Source organism: Podarcis vaucheri, assembly GCF_965113315.1.
Source record: "Podarcis vaucheri genome assembly, chromosome: 5".
NCBI lineage: Eukaryota > Metazoa > Chordata > Lepidosauria > Squamata > Lacertidae > Podarcis > Podarcis vaucheri.
This window is the reverse complement of record NC_138763.1, coordinates 48,928,198-48,956,065: the sequence shown is the minus strand read 5'-3', so window position 1 is coordinate 48,956,065 and position 27,868 is coordinate 48,928,198. Positions and strand designations below refer to the sequence as shown.

At 41.0% G+C, this 27,868-nt stretch overlaps 1 protein-coding gene and 1 long non-coding RNA gene across 8 annotated transcripts in view; one reads left to right on the top strand and one right to left on the bottom strand.

Moving 5' to 3' along the window:
* Positions 1-27,868, top strand: part of SORCS1 (sortilin related VPS10 domain containing receptor 1) — a 384,134-nt gene that overhangs the window by 228,195 nt on the left and 128,071 nt on the right. For all 7 annotated transcript variants that reach the window (XM_082225237.1, XM_082225235.1, XM_082225232.1 and 4 more), the window contains exon 4: positions 18,348-18,506. In XM_082225237.1, the coding sequence (XP_082081363.1) occupies positions 18,348-18,506 (159 nt within the window). The remainder of the gene's footprint in view (positions 1-18,347; positions 18,507-27,868) is intronic.
* Positions 5,285-27,868, bottom strand: part of LOC309533723 — a 77,876-nt gene continuing 55,292 nt past the window's right edge. Inside the window, exons 2-3 of the long non-coding RNA XR_014220435.1 lie at positions 7,348-7,389; positions 5,285-5,359 (exon numbers count right to left, since the gene is read on the bottom strand). This is a non-coding gene — a long non-coding RNA (uncharacterized lncRNA). The remainder of the gene's footprint in view (positions 5,360-7,347; positions 7,390-27,868) is intronic.

Genomic DNA, 27,868 nt, shown 5'->3' with positions numbered 1-27,868 from the left:
TCCCTTCTGTTGCACAGATATTTCATTTCCTTACCATTCAATATACAAAAGCCTGACACTGAGGAAATGGCTGTTCTTTCCTATGAGTGTAGGTGTTCTGTGCAATGTGATTTTGCAGCTGTTGTGTAGGCTATAGCTACACTTGGAATTGCATTCATTCCAGTCTCTCATTTTTTCCTGCTTGTATTTATGTGTTAGCAGACCTGTTTGACAGGAAACAAAGCAAAGAAGGCAAGCACATCTTTTTTTATTAGACAAACAAGACGTAAAGGGACAAGTCAACCATAAATGAATGAATGACAGACTAATTCAGGCCAGGTTAGCATGTGGCAAACTAAACCAAATGCAGCCCATCAGATGTGTCTTGTGAGATGCTTAACAGACACAAACCTTGTTTTTTGTAGCAGGCAGAAAGAAGAGGAGGGAGATTGAGCTGCATTTGGCTTGGTGGATTATAGTGTGGCAAGGCATGGCCTCCAGAAGAATTAGTTTGGCTGTACAGTCACACCTGGGTTCTCGAATGCTTTGGTACTCATCTGTTTTGGCTCCTGAATGCCACAAAGTGAGTGTTTTTTTTGAAGCCAAACGTCCGATGCAGCTTCCGATTGAGTGCAGGAAGCTCTTGCAGCCAATCGGAAGCCGCGCCTTGGTTTTCGAATGTTTTCAGAAGTCAAACGGACTTCCAGAATGGATTCTGTTTGAGAACCAAGGTATGGCTGTAATTCAATTTTGCTGTGTGCTTGTGTGCAAATGCTTGTGCGTGTGGAGATACTTGTATACAGTATGTGAGAAGCTCTACATCTAATTAAAAACATTGCTATAATGATTCTGGAGGTCATTGTGTAATCTGGTCCTTGAAATATGTTGTTTTGGTTTTTAATCTCATAAAAATATGTCCTGTTTAAGCCTTCTCTCTCTTGTTTGCTGAATTATGATTTTGGTTTGGTTTGGTTTATTATATTTCTGTGCTGCTTTTCATTTAAGTGAATCCCAAAGTGGCTTACAAATAATAAATAACAACACGATGGAAAATAGAGCATCAGAAGTGAAGCACAGATCATATAGAATAATTAACAAATCATCAGTAAAACAATTACAATCTTTAAAACATTGTTAACAAAGCAACAACTAAAACATAAGCTAAATATGACAATCAGGGCAGAAGTCATATGATTAACAAATCAGTACAGTATTTATAATATATAAAACAATATTAAAAACATGAACAATATAGCAACCAAAAGATAAACTAAGCAGGGTCAAGTTCATACACACACACTCCACACCCTATTCAGCTCATTAGAATACACATACACAATACTTTTTTTCTGAGGGGATGCAGGGGTACGCATACCCCTAAACATTTTGTGAATCTAAGCTGGGCCTCATTGAGGGGCAATATGAGTAGGAAAATGAGAGTATTCCCAAACACTTTTTTATAGAAAAAAGTACTGCACATAAACATCATGTCTGTGGCAGCAGCTCCCTTCTAAAGGGGCAGCGAAGAAGAAGCCAACCATTCCCTGATGGCAAACAGAGTCTCTGTCCTCTCAAGCCTTATGCATACACATACACATACTCTAGCGGCGTGTGTGTGTTTGCTGTAGTCATGTGTACCCAATTTTGTATAAAATCACACAAATTCATGCTCCCAATACTGTGAACTAACATTACTTGGCTGAGCAGACTTCTCTGTACTGAACATGACAGGGTGGAATGGAGGATTTCTCCTCAAATGAACCCAGGCCAGAACTATGGCTTCTGGAGACTGGTGCGTTTCTGGGAAGGGATTAAGACCGCATGCACTTTTGCACTCAGTGGTTCCACCCAGCTCATCAGCCGAAGGGCTTCAAAGTTGTGTATTTTTTCTTAATAAGAATAAGAATAATTTATTATTTCTACCCCGCCCATCTGGCTGGGTTTCCCCAGCCACTCTGCGTAGTTCCCAACAGAATATTAAACAGAATAAAACTTCAAACATTAAAAACTTTCCTAAACAGGGCTGCCTTCAGATGTCTTCCAAAGTCAGGAAGTTGTTTATTTCCTTGACATCTGGTGGGAGGGCATTCCACAGGGCGGGCGCCACCACTGAGAAGGCCCTCTGCCTGGTTCCCTGTAACCTCACTTCTTGCAGTGAGGGAACCACCAGAAGGCCCTCGGCGCTGGACCTCAGTGTCCGGGCAGAACAATGGGGATGGAGGCGCTCCTTCAGGTATACTGAGCCGAGGCCATTTAGGGCTTTAAAGGACAGCCCTAATTCTGCTCCGAAAGGTACTGGAACCAATGTAGGCCTTTCAAGACCAGTGTTATGTGGTCTCGGTGGCTGCTCCCAGTCCCCAATCTAGCTGCCACATTCTAGATTAGTTGTAGTTTCTGGGTCAAAGAGAGTGTGTTGCACAATCCAAGTGGGAGACAACTAGAGCATGCACCACTCTGGCGAGACAGTCTGTGTTTTACAGACTGTTGTTGAACTCCTATCCTTTTTTCAAACCCAATAACATCCACTAGGAAACCATTTTCATTCTTATACTTCCTGTATAAATTACTGCTTTAAAATTCCATTTTCTGAGCTGTCCATTCTACTTGGTACTTCACCTTTTTCACCCTTTTTCTATTAAAGCTCTCGGATACCACTTCTTTTATAATTATTCACTGGCTTTGTCACTCTGTTGACATAGCTACCCTTTTATTTTTATCATAAAATATTGTTTTTATCTAACTGTCAAAGACATGGCAACTAAAGACAGCACACATTAATTACAAGCTCTGATTGTAGTCCTTTGATACTTGCTCGTGGGAGATGTTCCACAAAATCAAATTGCATTGTGTTATTCTCCTATTGTATGAAAACCTGCTGCCATCTGTCTACCAAGTCAATAAAATTCTTAACACCAAAGAAGGAGAATGCTGTCTAGAATCTGCACTGATTCGCTCTTATGTGAGCTGACAAAATAATACAACAGCTGTTCCCAAATATGGGCAAAGAATTTCAAGATTCTAACCCACAACCCCCTGCATAGAAGATATTTAGTACTTTGGTCTCTTCATTGGATCAGCCTTTTAATGGCAGAAGCATAATGCTGACCAAAAACATTTGGCCAAAATTTGAATTCAGATATATTCTCATCGGATCCCCCCACCAATATTTAGCTATTCATTTTTTAAAAAACTACCCTTCCAAGTTTCTCAGAGGGTATATAAGATTTCTTTCTACCACTAGTTCTAAAATTTTATCTTCAAACCAATCCCACGAGGTAAGAAAGGTCACCTCACAAACACTGTGGCTGAGTTGAGATTTGAACCTAGGTCACCCAGTCCTAGTCTGATACTCTTTAACACCATACTATACTATGCTGGCCACATGACACAGAAGCTTTACACCAGCTCCCTCGGCCAGTAAAGTGAGATGAGCACCGCAACCCCAGAGTCGGTCACGACTGGACCTAATGTTCAGGGGTCCCTTTACCTTTACTATACTGGCTTTTAGGGGACGTGGGTGGTGCTGTGGTCTAAACTACAGAGCCTAGAGCTTGCAGATCAGAAGGTCAGTGGTTCAAATCCCCGTGACGGGGTGAGCTCCTGTTGCTCTGTCCCTGCTCCTGCCAACCTAGCAGTTCAAAAGCACGTTAAAGTGTAAGTAGATAAATAGGTACTGCTCTGGTGGGAAGGTAAACGGTGTTTCCATGCGCTGCTCTGGTTTGCCAGTAGCGGCTTAGTCATGCTGGCCACATGACCCGGAAAAACTGTCTGCGGACAAACGCCGGCTCCCTCGGCCTATGGAGCAAGATGAGGGTGCAACCCTAGAGTCATCCACGACTGGACCTTGTAGTCAGGGGTACCTTTACGTTTACCTTTATACCGGCTTTTAAATGCATTCCCGTTTCCTGAATAAGAACTGATAACGGTAAGAGTCAATATTTCCATCATGGTTTGTTGGGATGGGGTGCAATACAAAGCTCCCACATCTGCATGACTCTTTCTTTTGTGGGATGGGATTCCTCCTTACACGCAGAGTATTACTCTGCTTGTAGAGAAGAAATAAAAATCCTTTTCACACCAGGTATAAAATGCCTGAAATTCATCAAGGTACTGTACTCCAGTCATACCAGTGATTGTGCTGGCATGATAAGGATGGAAAGATCAGCCCATTTCTGATCCATATCATTTTCACATGTATCCACTGTCCCATTTCTGCAACAATCTGCACATTTAAATAGATATTTTTAAACAGCTTGGTACATTTTTGTGCTGAGAACTGCCTCAGAACATTTGGTAACTGTGAATTTTGGTATGTAACTAAGTTCTGATCTGCATTTCCTATTTCTGGATGGGAATGAACTCACTCTGAAGGAACAGGTATGTCATCTGAGGGTGCCCATAAACCCATCTTTGTCATTTGAGGCACAGGTGGTTAGGAGTGCACTGGCTTAAATTTTGTCTGATGTCTCAATTTTCACCTGATTGCCTTGTATTTCTAACCGTGAGTTGGCTTAATCAGCCAAAAGGAAACAACAAATTTACTTCAGATAAAAGGCTGCTTTAGTGAAGGCAGCCAGGAAAACCAAATGTACTCATTTGGTGATAGCAGTGAGCAGTGCTTTTTTCCTAAAAATAAAATGAAAAAAGTTTAGGGGTACTCTCATTTTCCTACTCATATTGAAATACTGCCCCTCAATGAGGCCAAACTTAGATTCACAAAATGTTTAGGGGTATGCATTCCCCCCAGAAAAAAAAATCACTGGCAATGAGGACTGCAGAAAGGGATAAGTTTGATGGTTTGCTTGCTCCCAATTCCCCCATGGTGCAGACCTTGGCATGTGATATCACAGCAATAGTGGCAAAAAATAACAATAACCTCAATAAGGAATGACTCTCACTCACATTCTAAATCTCTAAATTATTGCTGCTTTGGTTTGAAACTTCTGGAGAATCATTTCTGACCTTTTTTCTATTGCTTTCTACATGTATGTAGGTTATTTTGCTTCATTAGAGCAAATAAGAATCTTTTAAATTTTCTCCCTCGTTCATAATTGTGGAAAAAGTTGAGAGGAAAATGCAGAAGCCACATTTTGAAGTTTCACACTGTTGTGCAGAATTCATGCCTAACCAGTTATCCTGCCCTAACCACTATTTATTGGTTTACATTCAGTCAGAATGAAAAGCATAGATAAATCAAGATTCAGCCATCACCCCCAGCAAAGGTAATTATTCTCTTCTCAGGCTGGTGCCTAGAAGTGATCAGAATCCATTTACTCACAGCAGACACAAGTTGCCTTTACAGATGCTCCAAACGAATTGTTTAAAGGTTTTTCTTTTTTCGTTTTTCTGTGTGGAAAGTCAATAAAGTTGACACAAGCTCCTGCAACCAAACCAAACGCACCCATTTATCATCCTTCCCTAAAACTGAAGAAACTTTGTTTTGCTTTTCTTAGAAGTTACACATGAACATGAGTCGAAACGTGTTAAGTTTCCAAACATTTTATTGACTAGGTAGATAGTGGTATCTTCTAAAAATAAATAAAGAGATGCTCATTATGTTTCCAGCTCTCCTGGTGTTCACGCCAAGTTTCCTGTTACGTATTCTATTGGCATATTTTATATGAAACAAAACAAGTTAGCTGAATGAGTGGCAAAGGAGTTAAAATCAATAGGCAAGTGTAATTGTCAACCATTGTCTCTAAATCAGTGAAGTAAATATTGTTGCACGCCACCACAAGGTCAGCACCAACACTTTGAATTGTGCCTGGAAGCATACTGGCTCACATAACTGAATTTTAGCTTCTGGCTCACATAAGTGAATTCTCCCCCTTGATCTTTGTCATTCCAAATCCTAGCGAGTTGAGGGAGGGAGTCTACCCATTTTCCATCTGGCACAGAGTCAATTCCTTTGTTACCTTAGAGGGCCATTACCTTGTCCGGCTATTTCAACAATTTGAATCCTTGTTTAGATTATAACACTTCCTGGGTCAGGGAATTATAAGGGTCTTGGCGTGCAGCCTACCCCCACAAAAAACAGATAACAATATGTAACAGCTTCTTTGTAATAAGCCATATCTTTACTGCAAGTATATACGGTATATGTTTGTGGATTTTTTTACATACACCAGTTAGAAATGCAAATAATCAAGTGGTATATAAATGTATTCAATAAACAAAGATAATTTATATATTTTAATTCACGCAGAGCAACTTCCCTACAAGAAAAGTTTTCACTATTTGGGGCTTTTAGCTGAGAAATGTGAGCAAGAAGATATGAAGTTAAGAGCTGTATAAAATTATATACAGTGTGGCTAAAATGGCTAATACCAGGACAGATAAAAGGAAGTACGTCTTCACCCAGCACATTGGTTGTTTCTGTTACTAGCATGAAATAGGAACACCATGAAATAAATTTAAGGTAGTTTCTTTTTTTCCAAGATTATATCAGAACAGACCCATAGCTCTGAAATTTTCCAGGGGGTACCATTTCTGTAGGCCTGTGTGGCCTTTTGTAAGCAGGTTGACACTGGGAAAATATGACTTGTTTCAGGTTTGACTTTATACTGAGAAAGTCTAGCACAAACTCTGATGTCAGTTTTCTTAGAATACATGAGATGTGAAAATACCAAAAGGTTACTACTTCCTTCAATTGCTAGCAGTTATCAGACAAGATTATGATGTCGCAATAGGCTGACATCCATTTCCTTGGTACACATGAAAGAACTGATGTTCAGATTGCCATCAAGACCATCTGTTCTTGGCTGAACCCTATTTGATGAGGGGGGCAGTTATAAAGAAATGCTTGCTGTTTCATTTAAAGGCATCAGTTTTGCAAAGTGTCTTCAATTTACAGAAGAAGAGCTGGGAACATGCAGGTTATTTTGGAACGATGTTGCTCTCACACTAATTGTCTCTTGTTAAAGAAGCTATCCAGAGTCATTAAAAAAATCTCTTGTTAATGTATGCTCTTATTTATGACAGTCATAAAGTAAGCATTTATAATAAGGGACTGGGGGGAAATCTGAAATTTTCTCAAGTGCGCTGCTCAAGATAGCTGTGAAATCATTTTATTATTAATGTACATTGTATCTGTTTAATTGGACTGTGTTTAGGCTGGGTTCACACAACTATATTGGTGAGTTGAGAAACTGGGCTGAGTAGTTTCTCTGAAAGGAGCTGTGGCTTTGGTAAACTGGTCACATTCATTGAGCATGTGAAACTTGACATTTATGTGTGGTCACTTAAATTCACGTAGACATTTCAGCTAGTGAAGAAAAACACCAGCTTGTTCTGATTTCAGGCTATGTGATCATGTATTCAGGTAGGCTGCATTCAGACATTTTTTCTGCCTTCTTGATGTTTCCTTACCTGATCATTTCTGCATTTTACGTCAAAGCCACTTCTGGAAACCTAGTAGAATTCAGTGGAAGTTTAGTGCTAATTTCCATGTTAATCTTTCCCAGGAAAAAAATAATGTTTGCAACCCCATTGGCTTGGAAAATCTCAGGCATTTTGCACTATAATTTCATGTGACCAAGTTTGGAGCAGTATCCCAGTATACAGTTCTTTTCTGCTTTTAAAAGATTTGCATGTCGGACTGATATATCAGTCAAAAAGCCACAGTTCTGTAACACAACAGGTACTATAGTATAAAATGAAGAATAAAAGTTGGGACAAATGCATTGGCATTATAACCAGTACAATTAACACAATAAATCCACATATAGTTGTCAGAAAAACCCTGCTAGATCATAGGAAGATAGATCATAGAATACTGCTGTATCTAGTTCAGTACTGTCCATACTAGATGTGTGGAATCTCAGGCCTGGAAGATGAATGTAACACTTCAGACCTCTCTATCTGGTCTTTGGTGCTCTTCCTAATCTATGCCCCAACCTTCTCCAGTCCTTCTCCAGACTCTGCTAGAGCGTTTTTGCCTCTCTGGGGTATGCCCTTGAATTAAGATAATGCCTCTCGCTTTCTGGATGAAGGATGGAGATGTGTGTGCATATTAACCTCTAATTTTGTGTGGCTAGAATGCAGCCTATTGTATAAAGGTAAAAATCACGTCTGTTGCTAGCTTATGGCCCTTCCACCTTTGGCATTCAGTCCTTGGAAGGTTCTCCACCAGGGAGTATGGCCCTCCTGCTGAAAAAGGTTCCACACTTCAGGTCTACAATGACTGGGAGCTGCCCAGAGTTTTAGATAGGAGGTTCTGCCTGGTACTGAACCCAATACCTTTTGCATGTGAACCAAATGCTCCACCATTGAGCTATGACCCTTTCCTGCAAGTTAGCCCAGAACCTGAATCCATCAAACCCCACATCATGTTTCCAGTACAGTGGTACCTTGTTTTACAAACTTAATCTGTTCCGGAAGTCTGTTGTTAAACTAAAGCATTCTTAAACCAAGGTGTGCTTTTCCCATAGCAGCAGGGGACTCAATTTACAAATGGAACACACTCAACATGTTCTGCTTCCAAGGCAAAGTTCACAAACCAAAACACCTACTTCCGGGTTTGCAGTGTTCTTAATCCAAGTTGTTCATAAACTAAGCTGTTCTTAAACCAAGGTACCACTGTAATGGCTAGTTAGATGCATCAGGGAAACCCACAATTAGAGCATGTAAGCAACAGACGTCCTCCCTTTGTCTCCCTAACAACCAGTATCCATTTGTTTCTTTACAGCATATACACCCTACCTTTCTAACAAATGTTCAGAGTGCAGCTTCCAGTCATACTGTTTCCAGATATGGAGGTTCCCTTTAACTATCATGACTAATAGCCCATGATAGACCTACCCTTTAATGTTTTCTAAGACTGTACCATCACTACATCTGATAGCAACAGATTTCGAAAGACTGAGTCACAAGTGCCCTGTGTCAGATGCAGGACTAAAGCAGATTCAGCTTTTCCAAATGAACTTGTTAGTGATAGCAAGCCAAAGTTAAATCCCAGCTGGAAGACGGCACCAAACTGCCGGTTGCCTGTGGCTGCCAGAGGCTAATATAAGCATAGGAATAGGTAATCAGGCAAATAGAGCAAGTGCATGTATCCTTTCAAGTCTAAGGAAGTCAGTTCTTTCAGGTTACTAGTGTTCCACTGTATAATTACATGACTTTCTCCATAGTCTCCAACTATTTGTTCCACCTATCACAAATACTCTCATCAGGGATTACCATGTCCTTAGGCAAATAGATCCATGCATTCCTTTAAACCACTTTCAAGCTTCTCTTGCTTTCTCTTATACAGTATACACACACACATAATCCCCTTTATATTGATCGTCATATTAAAAAATAATCCATTGTTCATGGTCCTGGGTACTCTGAATAATTTGAGCTATAGCTGCTTCTTCTGCACGGGCAGCCTTCCTAAAATAGGAAGTTTGGGTTGTGTTGCTGCGTTGAAGTTTCGTTCTGTGGTTGTTTTGAACGTATAGCACCTTTTATTATTATCCAGAAATGACAAATTTGTTTTCTGTAACATGGCCATTGTCACAGCCTGGGTTAAACAAACTAACAATTCCATTTATGCCACAATAGACATATATTAAAAACAACAACAATAATAAAAACCACTTTATGTCAAGCAGGAGACTTATTATGTACTCCCCTAACCCAGGAAAAAGTGGATTTAACATATTCTGCATCGCTTGATCTCCCATAAAGAAAGGAGTTCATTTAAATCTCTTTCTACGTAGCCCACTAATTCTCTCTGCTGGGACAGTCAAGAGATTAAAAAAACCTCTAAACTTCCCTATTTAATAAAGGACTGTGTTCTTTGTATTTAAGAGGCAGAAAAGCCATCATAATCTACCAGTGCTGACTTGGCCATAAATCCAGAGGAAGTATAATTCTACTTACCCACTATTTATCAAGCATGGAAAGAAATAGTACCCGGCTATCGGCTTACTCAATTTTTCTTTGAGACTGTTTCATTGCACTTTGTTATTATCAGTCATGGTGTTAAGTAAAAGCAAAGCAGGAAGATACAATCTTACAATTAGACTGGCCATGGCTGGCATCCCGGTGGAGAACTTAATGCAGATTCAGGTAGCGTACATAAAATAAGGAATATATTTTTTCCTGTCTGATAAGACTGGACCCTGTTATTACAAAGTTTCTTTCTTTTTATTCTCTGTTTTTATGTTATTATTTTAAATGTTCTTATGTTTGCATTTTTGTACACAGCTTAGAGATACTAAATAGTAAGTGCTTTAGAAATAATTTTAAATAAAACAATAAACGCCAAAGACTAGTTTTGTTTTTGTTTGTTTGTTTTACAAAATATTCAGAGTCCATTTTAAGACAAATCTAGGAATACCAAAATGCATGTGGGAGGGGAGCAGGAGTGTGGCAATAGGCCCCAAGCTTCCCTATGTTCATGAAGTATTTATTTATTTAAGGAATTTATTACTCCACTTTTCTCTATATGTCTCAAAGTGGCTTACAGAAAAAGGAAACATGCAAGAGTGGTGTAGTGTTCAGCGTCCATCCATCTGCATGTCTTTACCTGGCAGCCTTACTGACCTTGAGGCCTGCGAGTTCCATCAAGAACAGAAGGGAGAGCTGTGGCTTATTGCCACCCCCTATTATATTTATATTTAAATGGGACGCGGGTGGCGCTGTGGGTTAAAGCCTCAGCGCCTAGGGCTTGCCGATCGAAAGGTCGGCGGTTCGAATCCCCGCGGCGGGGTGCGCTCCCACTGCTCGGTCCCAGCGCCTGCCAACCTAGCAGTTCGAAAGCACCCCCGGGTGCAAGTAGATAAATAGGGACCGCTTACCAGCGGGAAGGTAAACGGCATTCCGTGTGCTGCGCTGGCTCGCCAGATGCAGCTTGTCACGCTGGCCACGTGACCCGGAAGTGTCTGCGGACAGCGCTGGCCCCCGGCCTCTTGAGTGAGATGGGCGCACAAACCCCAGAGTCTGTCAAGACTGGCCCGTTCGGGCAGGGGTACCTTTACCTTTACCTTTATTATATTTAATAGATGGAGGGCACAAGGAGAAGGAGACGACAGAGGACGAGATGGTTGGACAGTGTTCTCAAAGCTGCCAACATGAGTTTGACCAAACTGTGGGAGGCAGTGGAAGACAGGAGTGCCTGGCATGCTCTGGTCCATGGGGTCATGAAGAGTCGGACACGACTAAACGACTAAACAACAACAATTATTTTTATCCCCCTTTTTTGCAGTAGCTGCTTCAGCGCAACAGTTCATGCCACTTAGAGTGAGAATCTGGATGTGTTGGAGAGAGCGACAAAAGGTGCTAAGTTACTCAGAAGTCAAAGAGTGAGAGTCTGTAGACACAGAGTGAGGCCCTGGTTGAGTGAAAGACAGAGAGAGAGGGAGTGGAATACCATAAGCAGAAAATAGGGTGTGAGCTATTCAGATGGTTGGTTGTTTAATCTGTTTGAATGTCTTGTGCTTGCTTTTGCCTAGGTATTTGGTAAAAAAAATATTTTTTGTTTATTGTTGTTTGCTCTTTTTTCTTTTTTTTACCTTACAGCAGATTTGTGTTTACGGCCCCATGTCAGTCCAGTGTTGCTGGATTTATCATCTGAAAAAAGAAGGAAATTGGTGGGACTTGGCAGCTTCCCAGAATAAGCACCCCTTTCCTTTGCCCTCCTGCTATTTCCACTGTTCTGTGGACAGTCTTTGGCATCTTCTTCTAGTTACTAAGAGGTTAAGTGCTCCTTGTACCAGTGCAGCCTTCCTTGCAGCAAGGTCTGGATGCATCACTTACTACATTACAAAGTGAACATAAAAATGGCTGGACCTGGCTGGAGTATGCACGGATGGTGCCAAGATTATTAACAAGAGATTTGCCCAGGGTGACACAGAGTTCATTATCTGTAGAACATTGTGAGGATGGGTGAACTGATGGCAAGACAGCTGCTGAGTAGGTTTTAACCCATGGGGAATGAGGGATTTACACAGACAGGGAGATCCGTAGCTGCAGGAATTTCTACTCCATTTATTTTTATTAAGCCTCATAAACACCGAATCGTATATCCACATCCTCTGGGAGACTAGTTCATAGACTTATATGGCTCATTATAACATGTTCTCTCACAATATTCTTCTCAAATGCCCTTGTTCTTAAAAAGATCCCATTCCACCTAGTTATACACTTGTAATATGTCCCATGGTTTTTCTTCTCACCATAGCTGTGCCCCAAATGCACTTAGGGATTCCTTTCCATCATGAAGCAATGGGAAAGGGTCCTAGAACTCAGAAAAGAATGCACTAATTCTGTAAAGGAAAAGCACATATGCAAGCTATATTAGATTCCACTATATCAGTGTTTCCAGCTGTTTTGGGACTACAACTCCCATCATCCCTAGCTAGCAAGACCAGTGGTTAGGGATGATGGAAAATGTAGTCCAAAAACAACTGGCAACCCAAATTTGGGAAACAGCTCTGTATCCACCCCCAACCTAAGCCTTATTTATTTCAGTGAGACTTCCTTTGTCAAGCATCCACTAAGTTCTTTAGTACCTTTAGGTGCAGCTCATCAGGCCCTCGAGGTAGCTGAAGTCTCCCATGACTACTAGCTATCTCCTTTTTCAATGTTTGGTAATCTGCTGTAAGAAGGCAGCACTCAAGTCTTCAGTCTGGCTTGGAGGTTTATAGCAGACACCCACAGCAAGGTCACTGTTTCCCTCTCCTACCAATTTTACCCATACTGTACTCTCAATCTGCCTTCCATGCTCTGAGTCACGGATCTTTTCACAACTGCAGACACCATTTATATACCTGTATAATGCTGCTACGTACTCCTCCCTTCCTGTTTGGTCTGTTCCTTTTGAACAGATGTTCCTTTTGAAATGCGTCTTTAACTGGAGACTTCCATGCTGTACATGCAAGCCCAGTTTTTGAGCTGCTATCCTGTGCAAACTTAGATGAGAAAATGAAAAGCACAAAAATATAGTGTATACTCACAGTTGAATATACTGTTCTGTGTTCAGGTACAGTAATTCTGAGGAAAGTACCCATTGGTTTGCAACTCAAGCATGCATAGAAATATAGCCACAAATTATCACAATAAAGAGAATTTCTAAACATAATAACAAAGGGGAAAAAACCCCAAACTTTCCATCATTTGCTTCATCTATTACAGCATGACTGCACATAAAACTAGATCATTAACAAAGTGACAGATGTCACTCATGTTGCTTTATACTCTCTTTGGGAAGTGCTTACTATCAATTAGCAGCGCAGCTTATTATTCAGAAATTACTTTCTCAGCCAGGATCCAGCAAATGTGGCAAAAGCAAGAGCAAAATGTCTGATACAGTAATTGGCATTGTTCAAGTAAAATATTTACCCCTTTTTGTTTCTGTTTGTTTTTACCCAGTGATTTTTTTCTTTACAAACCATTTAGGGGTACTCTCATTTTCCTACTGATTTTGAAATACTGCCCCTCAATGAGACCAAACTTAGATTCACAAATTTTTAGGGGTATGTGTTCCCCTGCATCCCCCCAGGAGAAAAACCACTGTTTTTACCATAGTCTTTCAGTATTTTCAGCCTTCCTGCATACAGGATTGCATATGATTGAATTAGAAAAGAAATATAGTCCATGTATTCAGTCCCTTCCCCTGAATTTGTGGCAGGGATATTAAATATATTAGTTAACTAATCATATGACTTGTTATAAATTTTCCTGCAAATATTTCTGAAGAAAGAGAGGCCTTTCTCTGTCAACAACACCTCTTCCCCCAGAGGTGCATCTAGCATCCTCTTAGTATAGCTTTGCTTTATATTGAAGATGCATTTCTTTACCTTGGAATGTGACAGCTATGATCTTGTGCTTGGTAGGACCATTTTAAACAGTTTTACTTGCTTTATAATTTTAACAATTTTATCTGTTTTTAATGACTGTATATAATAGCATAACTGACCCAGGGACCTTATGGCAAAGTGCCACTAAGAAATCTTATAAATAAATAAAACACCATCCCAACCTTTCCTGTTCTCTATTTTTCTTTTACTTACAGGAGGTTTTGACATGTGTGACCCCTCTTTACTAGATTTCTGAAGTCTGGTCTATTTAAGGCTCATGCAGACTTCCTTTTAATGCCTCCTTTAGAAGGGGATGATTCTCATAAGTCAGGAGATGCAAGTTCAAAATATTAACTTTTGTATTTTAAAAACCTCAAAGAAACCCAAATGTTGTTTGCTCCAATTCAATAGTAAAATGTGGAATTTCCCCCCCAGGGAAAGCAGAGGATAGAAAACCCCCTGCTTGGACACAGACTTGCACCTAGAAACACAACACAAAAGTCTGGATGAGTCCTAAATCTTACCAAATTCCATTTTTTTACGGGCTCTATTTTAAGCATTCTTTCTGACAAGGGGTGTGCATGGTTCTTCTCTCACCCACCCCCATGTTCTTGTCTACTGCAAACAGTAGGAGGATTGTCACAAATAAATAAGGGTACCTGAAGCATCCTCAATGGCTGAGAATGGTTTGTGTTGTTACAAACACCATGAATGACTTTGTATATAGTAAAACTTTAATGTAACCAGTACGGTCCTCAGCTTTTACACTTCACTTTCCTCTGAACTCACCACTGACAACTATTTTCCCTTCACAAACATGTGCATAACCATCAAACTTTGCACACCACTTCATGCATTTGATGAAGCAGATACAAGTCCACAAAAGTTTATGCCATCCTTATTTGTTAGTCATTATGTTATCACAGGACATGGGTGACGCTGTGGTGTAAACCACTGAGCCTTGGGCTTGCCAGTCATGACGGGGTGAGTTCCCATTGCTCGGTCCCAGCTCCTGCCAACCTAGCAGTCTGAAAGCACATCAAAGTGCAAGTAGATAAATAGGTACTGCTCCGGTAGGAAGGTAAATGGCATTTCCGTGCACTGCTCTGGTTCGCCAGAAGCGACTTAGTCATGCTGGCCACATGACCCAGAAAAACTGTCTGCAGAAGCGGACAAACACCGGCCCCCTCGGCCTGTAAAGTGAGGTGAGCACGGCAACCTGAGTCGTCTGTGACTGGACTTAACTGTCAGGGGTCCTTTACCTTTATGTTATCACAAGACCCAGTGGCTTTTACTTGACTGCAAGTTTCTGCCACGATCTGTAATGATGATGCAATGCTCTATAGACCTCAACTGATTTCACCAGGTCTCACAGATGTCCATACTATGAGCATTCTGACTGCTATAGTGGGTGGCTTTCAATTCAGATTAGATATCTGGAACAGTTTGCTTTTGCCCCCTGCTACAGAATTTCCAGTCCACAGATTCTGAATGGAGACACTATCAGATAATATAAATGGAAGACTAAATATAGAAAATTCACATCACTCAATAAATATATTCATAACACTTATACCTGTACATGTGTGCCTGCTTTTGCATGGACATGCATATATCCATGCATGCATACCTATACAAAAGAAGTGTAAAATAGGCAGACAAATATGCTAATTACTTAGTTGGGTGGGCTGAGCGAACAGCTAATATGCATCAGTTTTAATTTTGTTTTAGGTAATGGAATTACTCAACCATCTGTCTGTTCATTTTTTGAATATTGGCACTGCTGATATATCATCCAACAAGAAGTCATGCTGATATATGTCTATTTAATATCCGTGCCAATGGGTGCATCTTGCTGAGGGAGCTTTTTGTGCACCATTCATACTGTTTCTGCCTAGAGAAGCCAGATATGTAGAGTTGTTTCAGTGCGTCGCTTATTTGCAGGCATGTGCACTGGCACAATGAACCGTGGCCAAAATCCAAAGAACTGATATCTGCATGCAGGAGAGCAGAGAGCATGCATAGCCGAGGCTTTATGTTGGTGCCATAGTAGCTCCCACTGCCAAAGAGACAATCTGTTGTTCATTTGGAAAGGCAGTTGCCACTTTGCCAGAAAGAAGTGCTGCAGTTCTGGTTGCGTGTGCATTTCTGCCCCATGTATGCATCTCACCTCTGTGGATTCTGCTCCACGTCTTTGTATTGTTAGCTATATGAAATGACACCGGTCGGATTAAAATACTTATCATTTGTTTATCCGGATTCCTGAAAGCAGAATTAAGTCATGAGATGGGCTGACATGACCAGTTTCAAAGTAGAGAGGAAAACAGGAGAGGAACATGGATGAAAGACAGAAAGGACATGGGGTGTACACAGCAGTTTAATGTAGATTTTATATATCCCATCTGTGCATGCTTTTTCACATCATCCACATGGTCTATTCATCCAAGCAACTGTCTGTGCTTTTGCCCTGTTGAATTTGGATCTTCCTGATTAGCAGATAATGTCAGGAGGGGAAATCCAGCATAAAATCATATGGGTCAGATACAGTGGCGTAGCGTGGGGGGTGCCGGGGTGCCGGCTGCACCGGGCACAACATCTGGGGGGGCGCGCTCGCTGCCTCCGGAGTCGCCGAAGAGCCTCGGGTGCAGGCTGTAGTGGAGCCGCATGTCTCGCGGAACCGCCGAGCTGTGCGCGCGTCCGGGCTGAAGGCGCCCGGCAGGCAGCGGCTCTCAGCGCTCGCCGCGGAGGACGCGCCAGGCAGCCCCTCTTCACAGCCCCGCCTCCGCCGGTGCTGCTGCAGCTGCTGGGCAGTTGCATTTTCCTCGCCTCTTTGCCCCCCTCCTCCTCCGGGCAAGCGGCGTCGTTTGGGCGGCAGCGCCAGCGGCAACTCGCGGGTTGGGGGGGAGCAAATTACTTGCCTTGCCCTGGGTTAGGGAGCGCAAATTACTTGCGTTGCCCCGGGTGCTGAGAACTCACGCTACGCCGCTGGTCAGATATGTGCAAACTGTGCGCATTTGCACCCTGATGTATACACAGCTCTGGAGTGACATTGCATAGAAGAGTGACAGTCCAGTGCCCTCTATATACCGACTCTCAGTCCTGCAGATCAAACCAGTCTCTCCATTTAAAAATGACCAGTTACAGCTTTCTCATTGAAGTGATTCATTTGATCCAATCTGAATCCTGTCTTATTTCTGTGAGTTAGGAATGAGATTTGGGAAACATTAATAACACTTGGCCAGGGGAGGGCGAGAAACAATATAATGGCAGTCTTCCACAGTGAAGGAGGACAAACTTTTATTTGTGTTCCAGGGTTTCAAGTGCTGAGAGTGAAATACTTTTCACTTAGCAAGTTGACTCAGGTGTTTTAGAATGATGTCCAGATCTGTGAAAAAGTTCCTGCATTTGAGAATGTAACCAGTTTTGTTGTAGAGAAAGACAGTAGGCATGTCAAGTAGTTGATGGTGACACAGTAGCCTATATTACTAGGAATCAATCTGGAAATGCAAGCAGCTATCCATATTGATAGTGTATGTAGGACTAGAAGAAGAAGAAGAAGAGTTTGGATTTGATATCCCGCCTTTCACTCCCCTTCAGGAGTCTCAAAGCGGCTAACAATCTCCTTTCCCTTCCTCCCCCACAACAAACACTCTGTGAGGTGAGTGGGGCTGAGAGACTTCACAGAAGTGTGACTGGCCCAAGGTCACCCAGCAGCTGCATGTGGAGGAGCGGAGACGCGAACCCGGTTTCCCAGATTACGTGACTACCGCTCTTAACCACTACACCACACTGGCTCTCAATTTCACTACCATGAAATTGCCCCAAAAACATTGATGTCTGCATTCAGGGTTTCCAATTTCTGCTATATATATTTTAAATTATTTATTTACCACTTTAAGACACTTCTCAGCTCTCACTTTTACCCTCATTATGGAGTTTTGAGCAATGTGTTTGGCATCACGATGACAGCCCTCTCTTTCTTGTGCTGCTGATGTGTTAATGAATGAGTGAAATCTCAGAGGAAGAGAAGTTAACCTTTGCTTTTCCAGTTAACAGTGCTCAGTCTCTAAATTAGTAACACTACATTAGTGACCTCAAATTTTCATTTTTTCAGTGGCATAGTATTTTACTCAGTCGATGCCACTTTTGGAAAGAATAGGGGGGTTCGGTAGAAACCAAACAAAACTGAGCAGTGTTTTCTGTAATGCAAAACTGTTGCGCTCCTGCTCAAAATGCAGTTATAGGGCACATCTGTCCTATCCCATTCACTACCCAAATTACAGTGAACTGTAGCAATGCTGAACACAGTGAAGAACTTAGAGTAGACCGGATTACAAAAGTATTTGGAGAAGTTCTGCTAAGTAGGATGTTTAGTTATAAAATCCCTTTGCCTTTGAGAAGGTCACCTTTGTTTTGTATCAACTTGTTTGCTTTGATTGTGTTGCTTTGCACAGCCATGGCGCTCACTAAAACGAATACTCTTTCATGGGGGGGGGAAGAATTTCCTAGAGCTTTAGAGGTTTTAGCTATTTCTTTGCCTATCCTCATCCTAAACTCCAGTATTCCTCTGCTTGATCCTTACAGATTATGTTGCTTACTGACCCCGAGATTGAGAGCAGCCTGTTGATCAGTTCTGATGAAGGTGCCACCTATCAAAAATACCGTCTGAACTTCTACATCCACAGCATGCTCTTCCATCCCAAACAGGAGGATTGGATTCTGGCCTATAGTCAGGATCAGAAGGTTAGTATCTGCAGGGGGTGTTGTTGTTTTTTGTCAGTGACATGGTACTTCCGGCAGGCATGGGTTGAAAGTCATTTAAGGAAATGTTTCTTGCAACAGGCTTCTTGCCCATTTCCACAGGTTGAATTCTGAAGCATTGTGCATAGTCTTGCAGATATTTATGGCAACTGGGGTTAACATTTGAGGTACTAAGTATGTGAAATTGTGGTATTTAATCTCAAATTATAAAATAACCGATCATTTTAGTGGTACACAAGAACAGAGGAGAATTTAGTTTGGTTCACAAATGCACTGGCCTAATTTACACATCCTAGACTAATGCACAGATCATATACAATGCATTAAAAATACAATCCAATACAGCAAAAATGTACCGTATATTTTAGGAGAAGCTACATATAGATAAAATATTATTTACATTTGTGTTTTGTGACAAAATAAATATTAAAAATTGTACTCATAATTCTTTTTTTTTAAAAAATCACAAGTTAATGAAGGAAGGAGCGGGACCACCGTATAACAGTGCCCCCAGCACTGTTATGGTCGATGGTATCAAACGCCGCTGAGAGATCCAGCTCTCAGTTTTGTCCCTAGCCCGCCGGAGATCATATTTAAACCTGAGGCGGCTCATACTTAGTTTTTCAGCTAACCTGGTCCTACTTAGTTTCTACTTCATACCTAGGCTAATGCTTTGCTTCCCTTTGCAAATGAGAACTTTGCTAGCTGACTCGAGCACTGCCCTGAGCTCCAGTGGGGAGTGGGTGGAGAGATGGCAGAGATCTTTCATTTTGACAGACAGGTCTAGATTTTAACCACTGTGAATTTTTCGACCAGGGAAGTTCAAACACCATAACTGGGGGAGGGATGTTTAAAAAAGCATAAAACATTTGGTTATCACATGACCATGTGAGATCTGCCTGGGAGACAAGGATGTTTAGAAGACCAATGCACTATTGGCATCCTTCCCAATCCCTTTCTGTTTCCAAACAAGCAATTTAAAATCAATACTTCAATCAATGTGTTTTCATTCCACTCTCTTTCTTTTCTTTTCTTCATGGTTTGTGTTAATTTGGTTGCTATTTGGCAGGCCTTTAGTACTGGGGCATTTCACATTCCCTGTGTTCAGTTCTAGGGCCTTCCATGTGATTTATTTGTTCCCTTTTATTCTATTTCCTTTCTTCTTTCCAACAGGCAACATCCACTTTGATTTATCTTTTTTTTTGGTTCACTTTGTTTTCTCTCTCTTTTTTCCTTTCAAGTTTGCACACACGCTTCTCAGAGTCCCCACCCACCCCTTCCGGCTGCATGTGTGCCTGTCTGTTGTTTTGTATCCCTTTCCAGTTGTTTTTCTCCCCTTCTCTTTGTTGTAGTTTTCTTGCTCTAAGGTCCATTCTATCTCTTCAGTTTTTGGGTACCTGTGATTTAATTGTCTCAAATTCTTGCTGGCCAGTATTATTAAATGGATTTTTAATTAAGGTTTTCTCTCCCCTCCCCTCTTGAGGCCAGGTACTTTTTTTCTCCAGTCAACTAAGCTTTATTGTAGCTCAAATAAGTTCCCAGTTGCGTTGCTCATTGCTAATCTATTATTGCCCATTTACCAAGGGAAATATTTGTCATTTCACCTGTTTTCAGACTCACTGCAAACGAAACACAAGGGGAGGTTAAGGTTAAGTGATTTCTATTTTAACCACCCCAAAATGATGAAGTTTGCCCTTGCAGGAGAACCACACTGCACATATTGTTTTGAAAGGTGATGGACTTTATTCCCTCAGAAGAGGCAGCTGTTTGTACTTTTGTCTAACTCCCTTCCAAGTTGTCATTTAAAAGCACAAAAATAAACAAGATGTCTGACAAAATGGCAAAGAAATGTAATTATGTTTCTGAGAAACCAAACCTAGGAAATCATTTCTCAACAAGGAGAATAGGGTAATTTTAAAAAGCCAAGTAAACAGAGAAATTAATGGATTTTTTGCACAATCTTATGCAGCATAGGCTCCTCTCACTATGATTGACAGGTGTGCCTGTTCAAGGGAAATAATACTGGTTTGTTAGATGTCCAGCTCAAGGCACTGATCTCAGGCATCCTGAGCTAAGAACACAATGTCTACATCTAGATCTGGTTTATGGCTTGGTCCAGATATACATTGGATGAGCTGGATTCTTCCACCTAAAAGGATAAACCTTCATTTTATTATCTCTCTGCTTTCCTTCTCCTGAACTCACTGCATTCTAAGAGATCTATTATCTCAACACCTGAGCTCTTGTATTTAGGTGGCTATTTAAAATGTAAACTAGTTTTCCATGATAGACACTGTCCAAGGCTTTATAACTTGAGCAATGAACATCCCTTATGACAGAGAACAAACAGAGTGTACTTGGATAGTTGTCCATGATGGGCAAAGTTTGCATTGTGAACCCATCAGGCTTCCGAGTGGGAATAAGCACCTTTAAAATAGATGCATTTATAAATCAAGGTTGACAGAGGAATTGCTCACCTATGTAAACAGGTGTTTGTCAGAGAGAAAGGTATGCAAAAGGGGGGGGGGATAACAAATAGTAGTTCTCCAAGTATAGTGAGAACCTTTTAATGTCTGGCTAATGTGATGGGTAAATGTTGCCCATTAGAACTGTCCAACATTACTGTTTCAATCTCAGTTTTCCAAGTTTCTGTTAACAGGCATGTATGCTACATTGTTATTCTTCTTAGCTGTAGAGAGCAACATAAACTGAACCCTTTACAGTACAATCTGCTGAAACCATCAGTAAATAAATAATTTAAAATGTAATAGTCCAAACAAAGCATTGGGCATTGTAGGGAGATAACATTAATCTCAATGTGCAATTGACTGCATGAAATCTAGCAAGATTAAACAGAAGTAGGTCATTGTAATTAATCTTCTAAGTGAGGCTAATGAATGGATGTTGTTTTGGGATTTTTAATGTGCAAGAAGATGCCCAGAAAATGCAGTATGGGGTCATCACACTGGTTTTCAGGTGAAGCCGTGAAAGTTCCCATGCATGTGTGTAGTACATTGAGGACTATGGGAAATGGCTCACATGGATGTCAGCTGCTCTGGATTTAACATACATGCACAGAAATCTGTCAGACTATACCTGGAGTACTGTGTCCAGTTCTGGGCACCACAATTTAAGAAGAATATTGACAAGCTGGAACATGTGCAGAGGAGGGCAACCAAGATGCTAAAAGTGTCTGGAAACCAAGCTTTATGAGTAAAGGTTGAGGGAGTTGAGTATGTTTAGCCTGGAAAAGAGGAGACTGAGAGGAGATACGATAGCCATCTTCACATATCTAAAGGGCTGTCACATGGAGCATGGGGCAAGCTTGTTTTCTCCTGCTCCATCAGGGAGGACCCAAACCAATGGGTTCAAGTTACACAAAAGGAGATTCTGATTAAACACCAGGAAGAACTTTTTGACAATAAGAGTTGTTTGACAGTGGAACTGACTCCCATGACAGGTGGTGGACTCTTCTTCATTAGAGGTTTTAAAGCATAGACTGCATGGCCATTAGTCTTGTATGATGTAGTTGAGATTCCAGCATTGCAGGGGTTTGGACTAAATGTCCCCCAGAACCCCTTCCAACTCTATGATTCTAATTTCCCTTAATATAATGCATTATTTCTTTTCACTAATTGATTCATTTTCATGTGTATGTCCCCCTGATATGCATCACAGACAAGTGCAGATTTTGATGGATGGCTATTTTTCGGTTCTCATATTGTTATGGAAAGTGCAAATTTGGTAAATTTGGCTTTAAATGTGAACGGAATAGAATTTCCTCCCCATCCCAGCTGGCCATTTCTCCCTGGGAGGTTGCCCATGAGGGAGAAAGGTCTGAAGAAGGTCCCCACCCCACCCGGCCTGGAAATTGCAACTAATTCTAACCATCCGGCTGTTGTTATTGCAAAATTAATCACTTTTTTATTATTAATTTTGTATTGGATCCAGATGGTCTCCCCATTGCTAGTCTTTGATGGGGAAATGATTCCAGTTGAGAAATTGCCTCTATGTCACTAAGTTTACAGTCGGCAAACATAGTCTTAGAGCTTGGTGAGGTGTTGTTGTTTTTCTTGAGAAATATATGTATACCTTGTCTTTTGCTGCCTTGCCCTTCATTTATGAGTTTCTGCAATAGGTACAACTGATAGAATGCATTTTTCTTTTAATTTGCCCATAAACTATAGTGTACAAACTAGGTCATAAAGTGTGCCCTCAGAGTGCATCCATCAGTCGTTTTCTTAACACAGCTCACTAAACATTATGTTTTGGGACACATATTAAAATAAATGAAAAAAATAAACTAGATAGTGGTAGGGAATAGAAGAACAACTCCTAATAAACAGGGGGGGGGCAAACAGATGATACCGAGGCAGACAGCCTGATGGCTCTATAAGTCTAAAACATCTATCAAGATTCCAAAGGAAAAACTGAAATAAAAAATGTCAGAAATGTCAGAAACATAGTCGTTTAATTCTGGAGGACATTTAGTTATAGAACAAGGGAAACATATATATTTTAATGGAGTTGCTGCAGAGCTTGATTCTAGCTGGCCCAGAATGTTATCTTTCATCATTCTGCGTAACTGCTGGATGGATCCTTTGGAATGTGGTCCAGTGGTTACATGAGACATTGTGCTACCTGAGGCAGGCATCTCTGGCCCTTCTTTGTCCTCTCTCCCTGGCTTACCACTTAACTGTGTTGCTGTTGCTGACACAGAGGCAGTGCTGGCCATATCTCAGCATCTGCCCCCTCCCCCTTTTTACACTATGAGGAAGGGCAGGCATCCTGGGCAAGATGGCCAGGAAGTGGCTAACTTTTTTTTTTCATTATTACAAAAACTTGTCAAAAGTTACTCTAGTAACTTTAAAGTTTTTAACTAATTTTAAAAAAGGATTTCTAACCATGGTGAGAAAACTGATAGTACAGGCAATTTTCTGGGCCACCTTACCCATAATGCTTTGCTCTGAAGGATCCCCCAGCCCTGAGTGAGGCAGTGGGGAAGGAGAGCCAGAGACTGAGATGTGGCCAGCATTGTTGCCATGTTAGCAGTAGGAAAGCATTTAACAAGAAGGGATGAGCAAGTGAGGCTCATACTGGAGAGCATGAAATGATTCCAGAGTGCCATATACTTCTAATTATTTTCTTAAAATTAATTTATTATTTATATCCCACCCATCTGGCTGGGTTTCCCCAGCCACTCTGGGCAGCTTCCAACAAAATATAATAAAAAACAAACAAACAAAAAACAACAACACCTAGGCGGTTGAAGGGGACAGCAAGGCAAACAAGCAAAGCAACAAATTTGCCACCCTCTTCACATGCTGCCTGAGGCAAATGCCTCATTTGGCCTCTTGACAAAGCTACCAGTACCTTTCCAAAAGCTTTCTAAGAGATTCTGCCCAACCTGGTAATAGCCCCTTGGCTGCTTTTTCCATTTACTCTACAGTAGCCTTTCCCAACCCTTTGCCTTTCAGATGTTCCATGCTGACTAGGGCTGACAAGAATTGTGGCCCTAGGCCTGGGTTGGGAAAGGCCACTATATAGTAAATGGAAGTATGATGGTCCAATCATCCATCAAAAATTGTGGTCCATTACATCTAGAGGATGCTAAGTTGGTAATGACTTCTCTGTAGAAAAGCTGCTCCATGTGATAATATGTCTGTCATGTTCAATGGCTCACCACTACCACAAAATTGCCTCTATGCTACTACAAATCATTTGTGTTGATCTGGAGAAAATTGGTCCCACCACTTGTCTAGCCATTGCATGGCTCACCATGTTTTGTTTTGTTTTGTTTTGATGACAATCCTTCTGTGGCTAAGTGATTAAGGCTGAAATCCTACACCTACTTAGAGAATAGGATCCATTGAACCCTGTAGGGACTTACTTCTGATTAAATATGCTTGTGAGTGTGCTATTTTATGCATTTTCCATGTGGCAGCAGGTATAGTATGTAAACTGGTTCTTATCCTTGGGGAAAGATCTATCAATGGACAGATCTATCAATGTATAAGAACCATGACAGCTTACAATGCAGTCTTCTTGTTTAGTTTTCAGTATTGAATAATGGGGATAAACAACATGGGATGTTATCTCCAGTATATCATGCTTGTCAATTTGCTAGGGTTCTCTTACTGACCACTGTTAAATGAGATAACCTGATCTAGCCCAGCAGTTTGCGTATTTGGGGCTGCTGCTGTTGCTTATGGTAGGGCTGATACCCGAGTCAGAGATTCATATACATTTGGGTGCAAAAGTAGTGCTTGATGAAGTTCTTTTTAATTTATACTTGCATACATAGCATTTAGGATGAAGATGCATTGAGAAAGAAGAATCAAACTGCCACTATATTTAAGAAAAGAGAAGCATTTGAGAAAAGAGCATTGATTGAAGATACTTTTCCCTGAACATGTTTAATGATGATTGTAAAGGGACACCACAGGAAAACTAATTGCTGGGATGTTAATCTTAGTACATTTTAAATGACTGTTTCTCCTCTAGATGGATATCTGAAGGTTTTATTGCTATCAGTGGTTTCCATGAGAAATAAATAAATAAGTTCCTAGGTAGCTAGGGAAAGATATTGATAGCTTCTGTGCTGTGTGACAAATTTCTTGGTACTATTTTAAGTGTTTGGATTTCCCCCTACATTCATTTTATTTTATACATTAATGAATCTTTCAACTGTGGAGGTATCAAAGTTTGGTTTGGCAGAACTGCCAATTAGGTCAGGAAAGAGGATGTAATAACAGAATATTTCTTGGATCCTTAGATATGTGTACAGAAGGAATTTCATGGGCAGATATTTCCTCTTCACTCCCCACCACTATTAGCCACCTGGTTGCCCCAGAAAACCTCTACAGATAACCAGGAGACCCTCCTAAAAATGTGGGATGGTACCCAGGAATACCGCTGTGGGAGGACAGAACCACCCAGAATCAGACAGATACCCCCCAATACCCTCTGGATAAGCTTTGCAGGGGCGCAGGGGGCTGTACAGGGTGGAAGAAATGGGGAACTTGACTTCTATGAACTTCCTTCTAGATAGTTGCACTGAATCAGGAGTGGGGAACGTGCAAATCTCCAGATGTTCCTGGACTACCACTCCCATTATTTTTGTGCATTGGTCATGCTGGCTATGACCGATGGGGTTTGGAATCTAACAGCATTGGGATGGTCCTGCCCTAAGTAGGGTACTGACTTAACTGAAATATTCCAGACAGGTGGAATCTCTAGCCTTTAACTCCAGTATCAGATTTTCTCACTGCAACAACTGTGTGTTGTGTGTGGTTGTCTGCAGATAAATTTTGATGCATGAACACCTGTTTGAATGTGAGGCCTCCATGAAAACTTGTGCAACCTCAGCATGCAAGTAAGTGGTTGTGCATGTGAATTTCTCTGCAAACAACTGTGTGCACACATTCTTGTTGCATGGAGAAGACCCAATGGTGTGGACAAGGGATAAAAGCACAACCCCTTCCCAAAGTCAACATGGATATGCCCTACTTGAGAGTAACCCTAGGACTTAGGACAACCCAGAATGCTATATGTTTACTAAAAACCAAAAAGCACATCCTACCCCTTCCTATTTGAGGAATTCTGTACCCATAATTGCTTTTTGGCCTATGTAACCTGTTGCATATAGGCAGATAGGCATATAGACCAGATTTATACTTGACTGTACATTATACTTTTTTCTTCTGTATTCATCCACAGCACAGAAAATGTACATCTTTTTTAGACCTTCCCTTCCCCACCTTCTTTGAGTACAGTGTGCCAATAAATCATGCATAAATCCCATGGAAATGAATGGGGGCTATGCAAGATCTTATACAGATCCTATTCACCCCCCCCCCAATTCATTATATATAAAATGTGGTGGAGGATTGTGTCCTTTGATCGATAACTTTCCCAGAAGAGAACACATCATGTCTTCATTCTGTACAGCTCATGAATAGTAAATGTTAAATAATAGTCGTCTATAGTGCTCATGGAGAGCAGAGTGTGCCGCATGCCAAGTGGGGACACAATTTACAGTCACTGAGAATCCAGGCCATATGTCTATCTGAAATACAAGTTTCTCCATAATATAGGAAAGAGAGTAGAAAAGGAAGAAATAAGACTATTCCCTAAGGAACAGGGAGATATGACCCTGACTTTTTATTCAGTTTCTGCTTGGTCTGAAATTCATTTTCTGTCCTTGGACAAGAATGAAAAGAAACTGATGATGATATCAAAATGTTGCTGTCTGCCAAAAAAATATTTTCCACCAAATTGTAAGTGTTTTTAGCATCTGGTAAGCACATTATACAGTTTGATGCAACAATGGGGATTTATCAATATTTAGGCTCTGGGTGGGGGGAAAGATTGTGTGAGGAGGAAGGATTTACACAAGCAAATATGTTGTATTAAGTAAAAGCTTCTAACAACAACAAAAAAGCAGCACTTCTGCCTATCAAGCAGCAATAGAATGGAATGGGAAGGAAAAAAGATGTCAGTGTCCATTTTGGTGGAACAAAAGCCTGATTGACATCACTGTTTCTTACTTCCAGTCTACCTGTTCTCTCCCAATCCATAATGGCACTTCCCACATAGCAAACATTTGACAAAGCCCCCCAACTGAGAACACTACATTTAATTTACCTGGGTTGTTAGTTCAAGCCATATTTGTGATGCTTCAGTACTTACTAGATATAATTTGACATGTCACATGTTGTTTCATGGTCAATCCATTTATGTGAGTTATAGGCTTAAAAATGCCTAGCTTGAGTGGCGTTTATATTTTGTGATCAATGTCATGTTTGTTGGTAACTCTCCTACCAAAATCTCACAAGGAAATTGGCAGACAAGTCCTATTGCCAAGCTGAGGTCTAGAAACATTGCTAACCTTTGCTTTCTCAATGTTACTTACACTTTGCCTCAAGAAGATCTCGGTCTGTCTGTCTGTCTGTCTGTCTGTCTGTCTCTCTCTCTCTCTCTCTCTCTCTCTGTGTGTGTGTGTGTGTGAATGAGATCAGATCCATCCCACAGCAAGTACTCCAAAGAAGGGGAAGGAATCTGTTGCTACTGTATGTTTTATCTGTATATTGGAGGGTATATGAGAGAGAGAGCCTCCTGATGTATATTTTGCTCTAGAAGTCTTAGATTGGCCAGAATCAAGTATACACTTTCAGAGTTAATGCTAAATACATTGCCTTTGTCCCAGGTTTTTTAGACTTGTCAACCCATGTACTATCTGAATTCAAAGGTGCACATAGATTGCCAGATGTGAAATATATTGGCATTATTTTCAGCTCTCCTGCCCCACTACTAGGTCTAGGTGCAAACAATCGACAGTCATA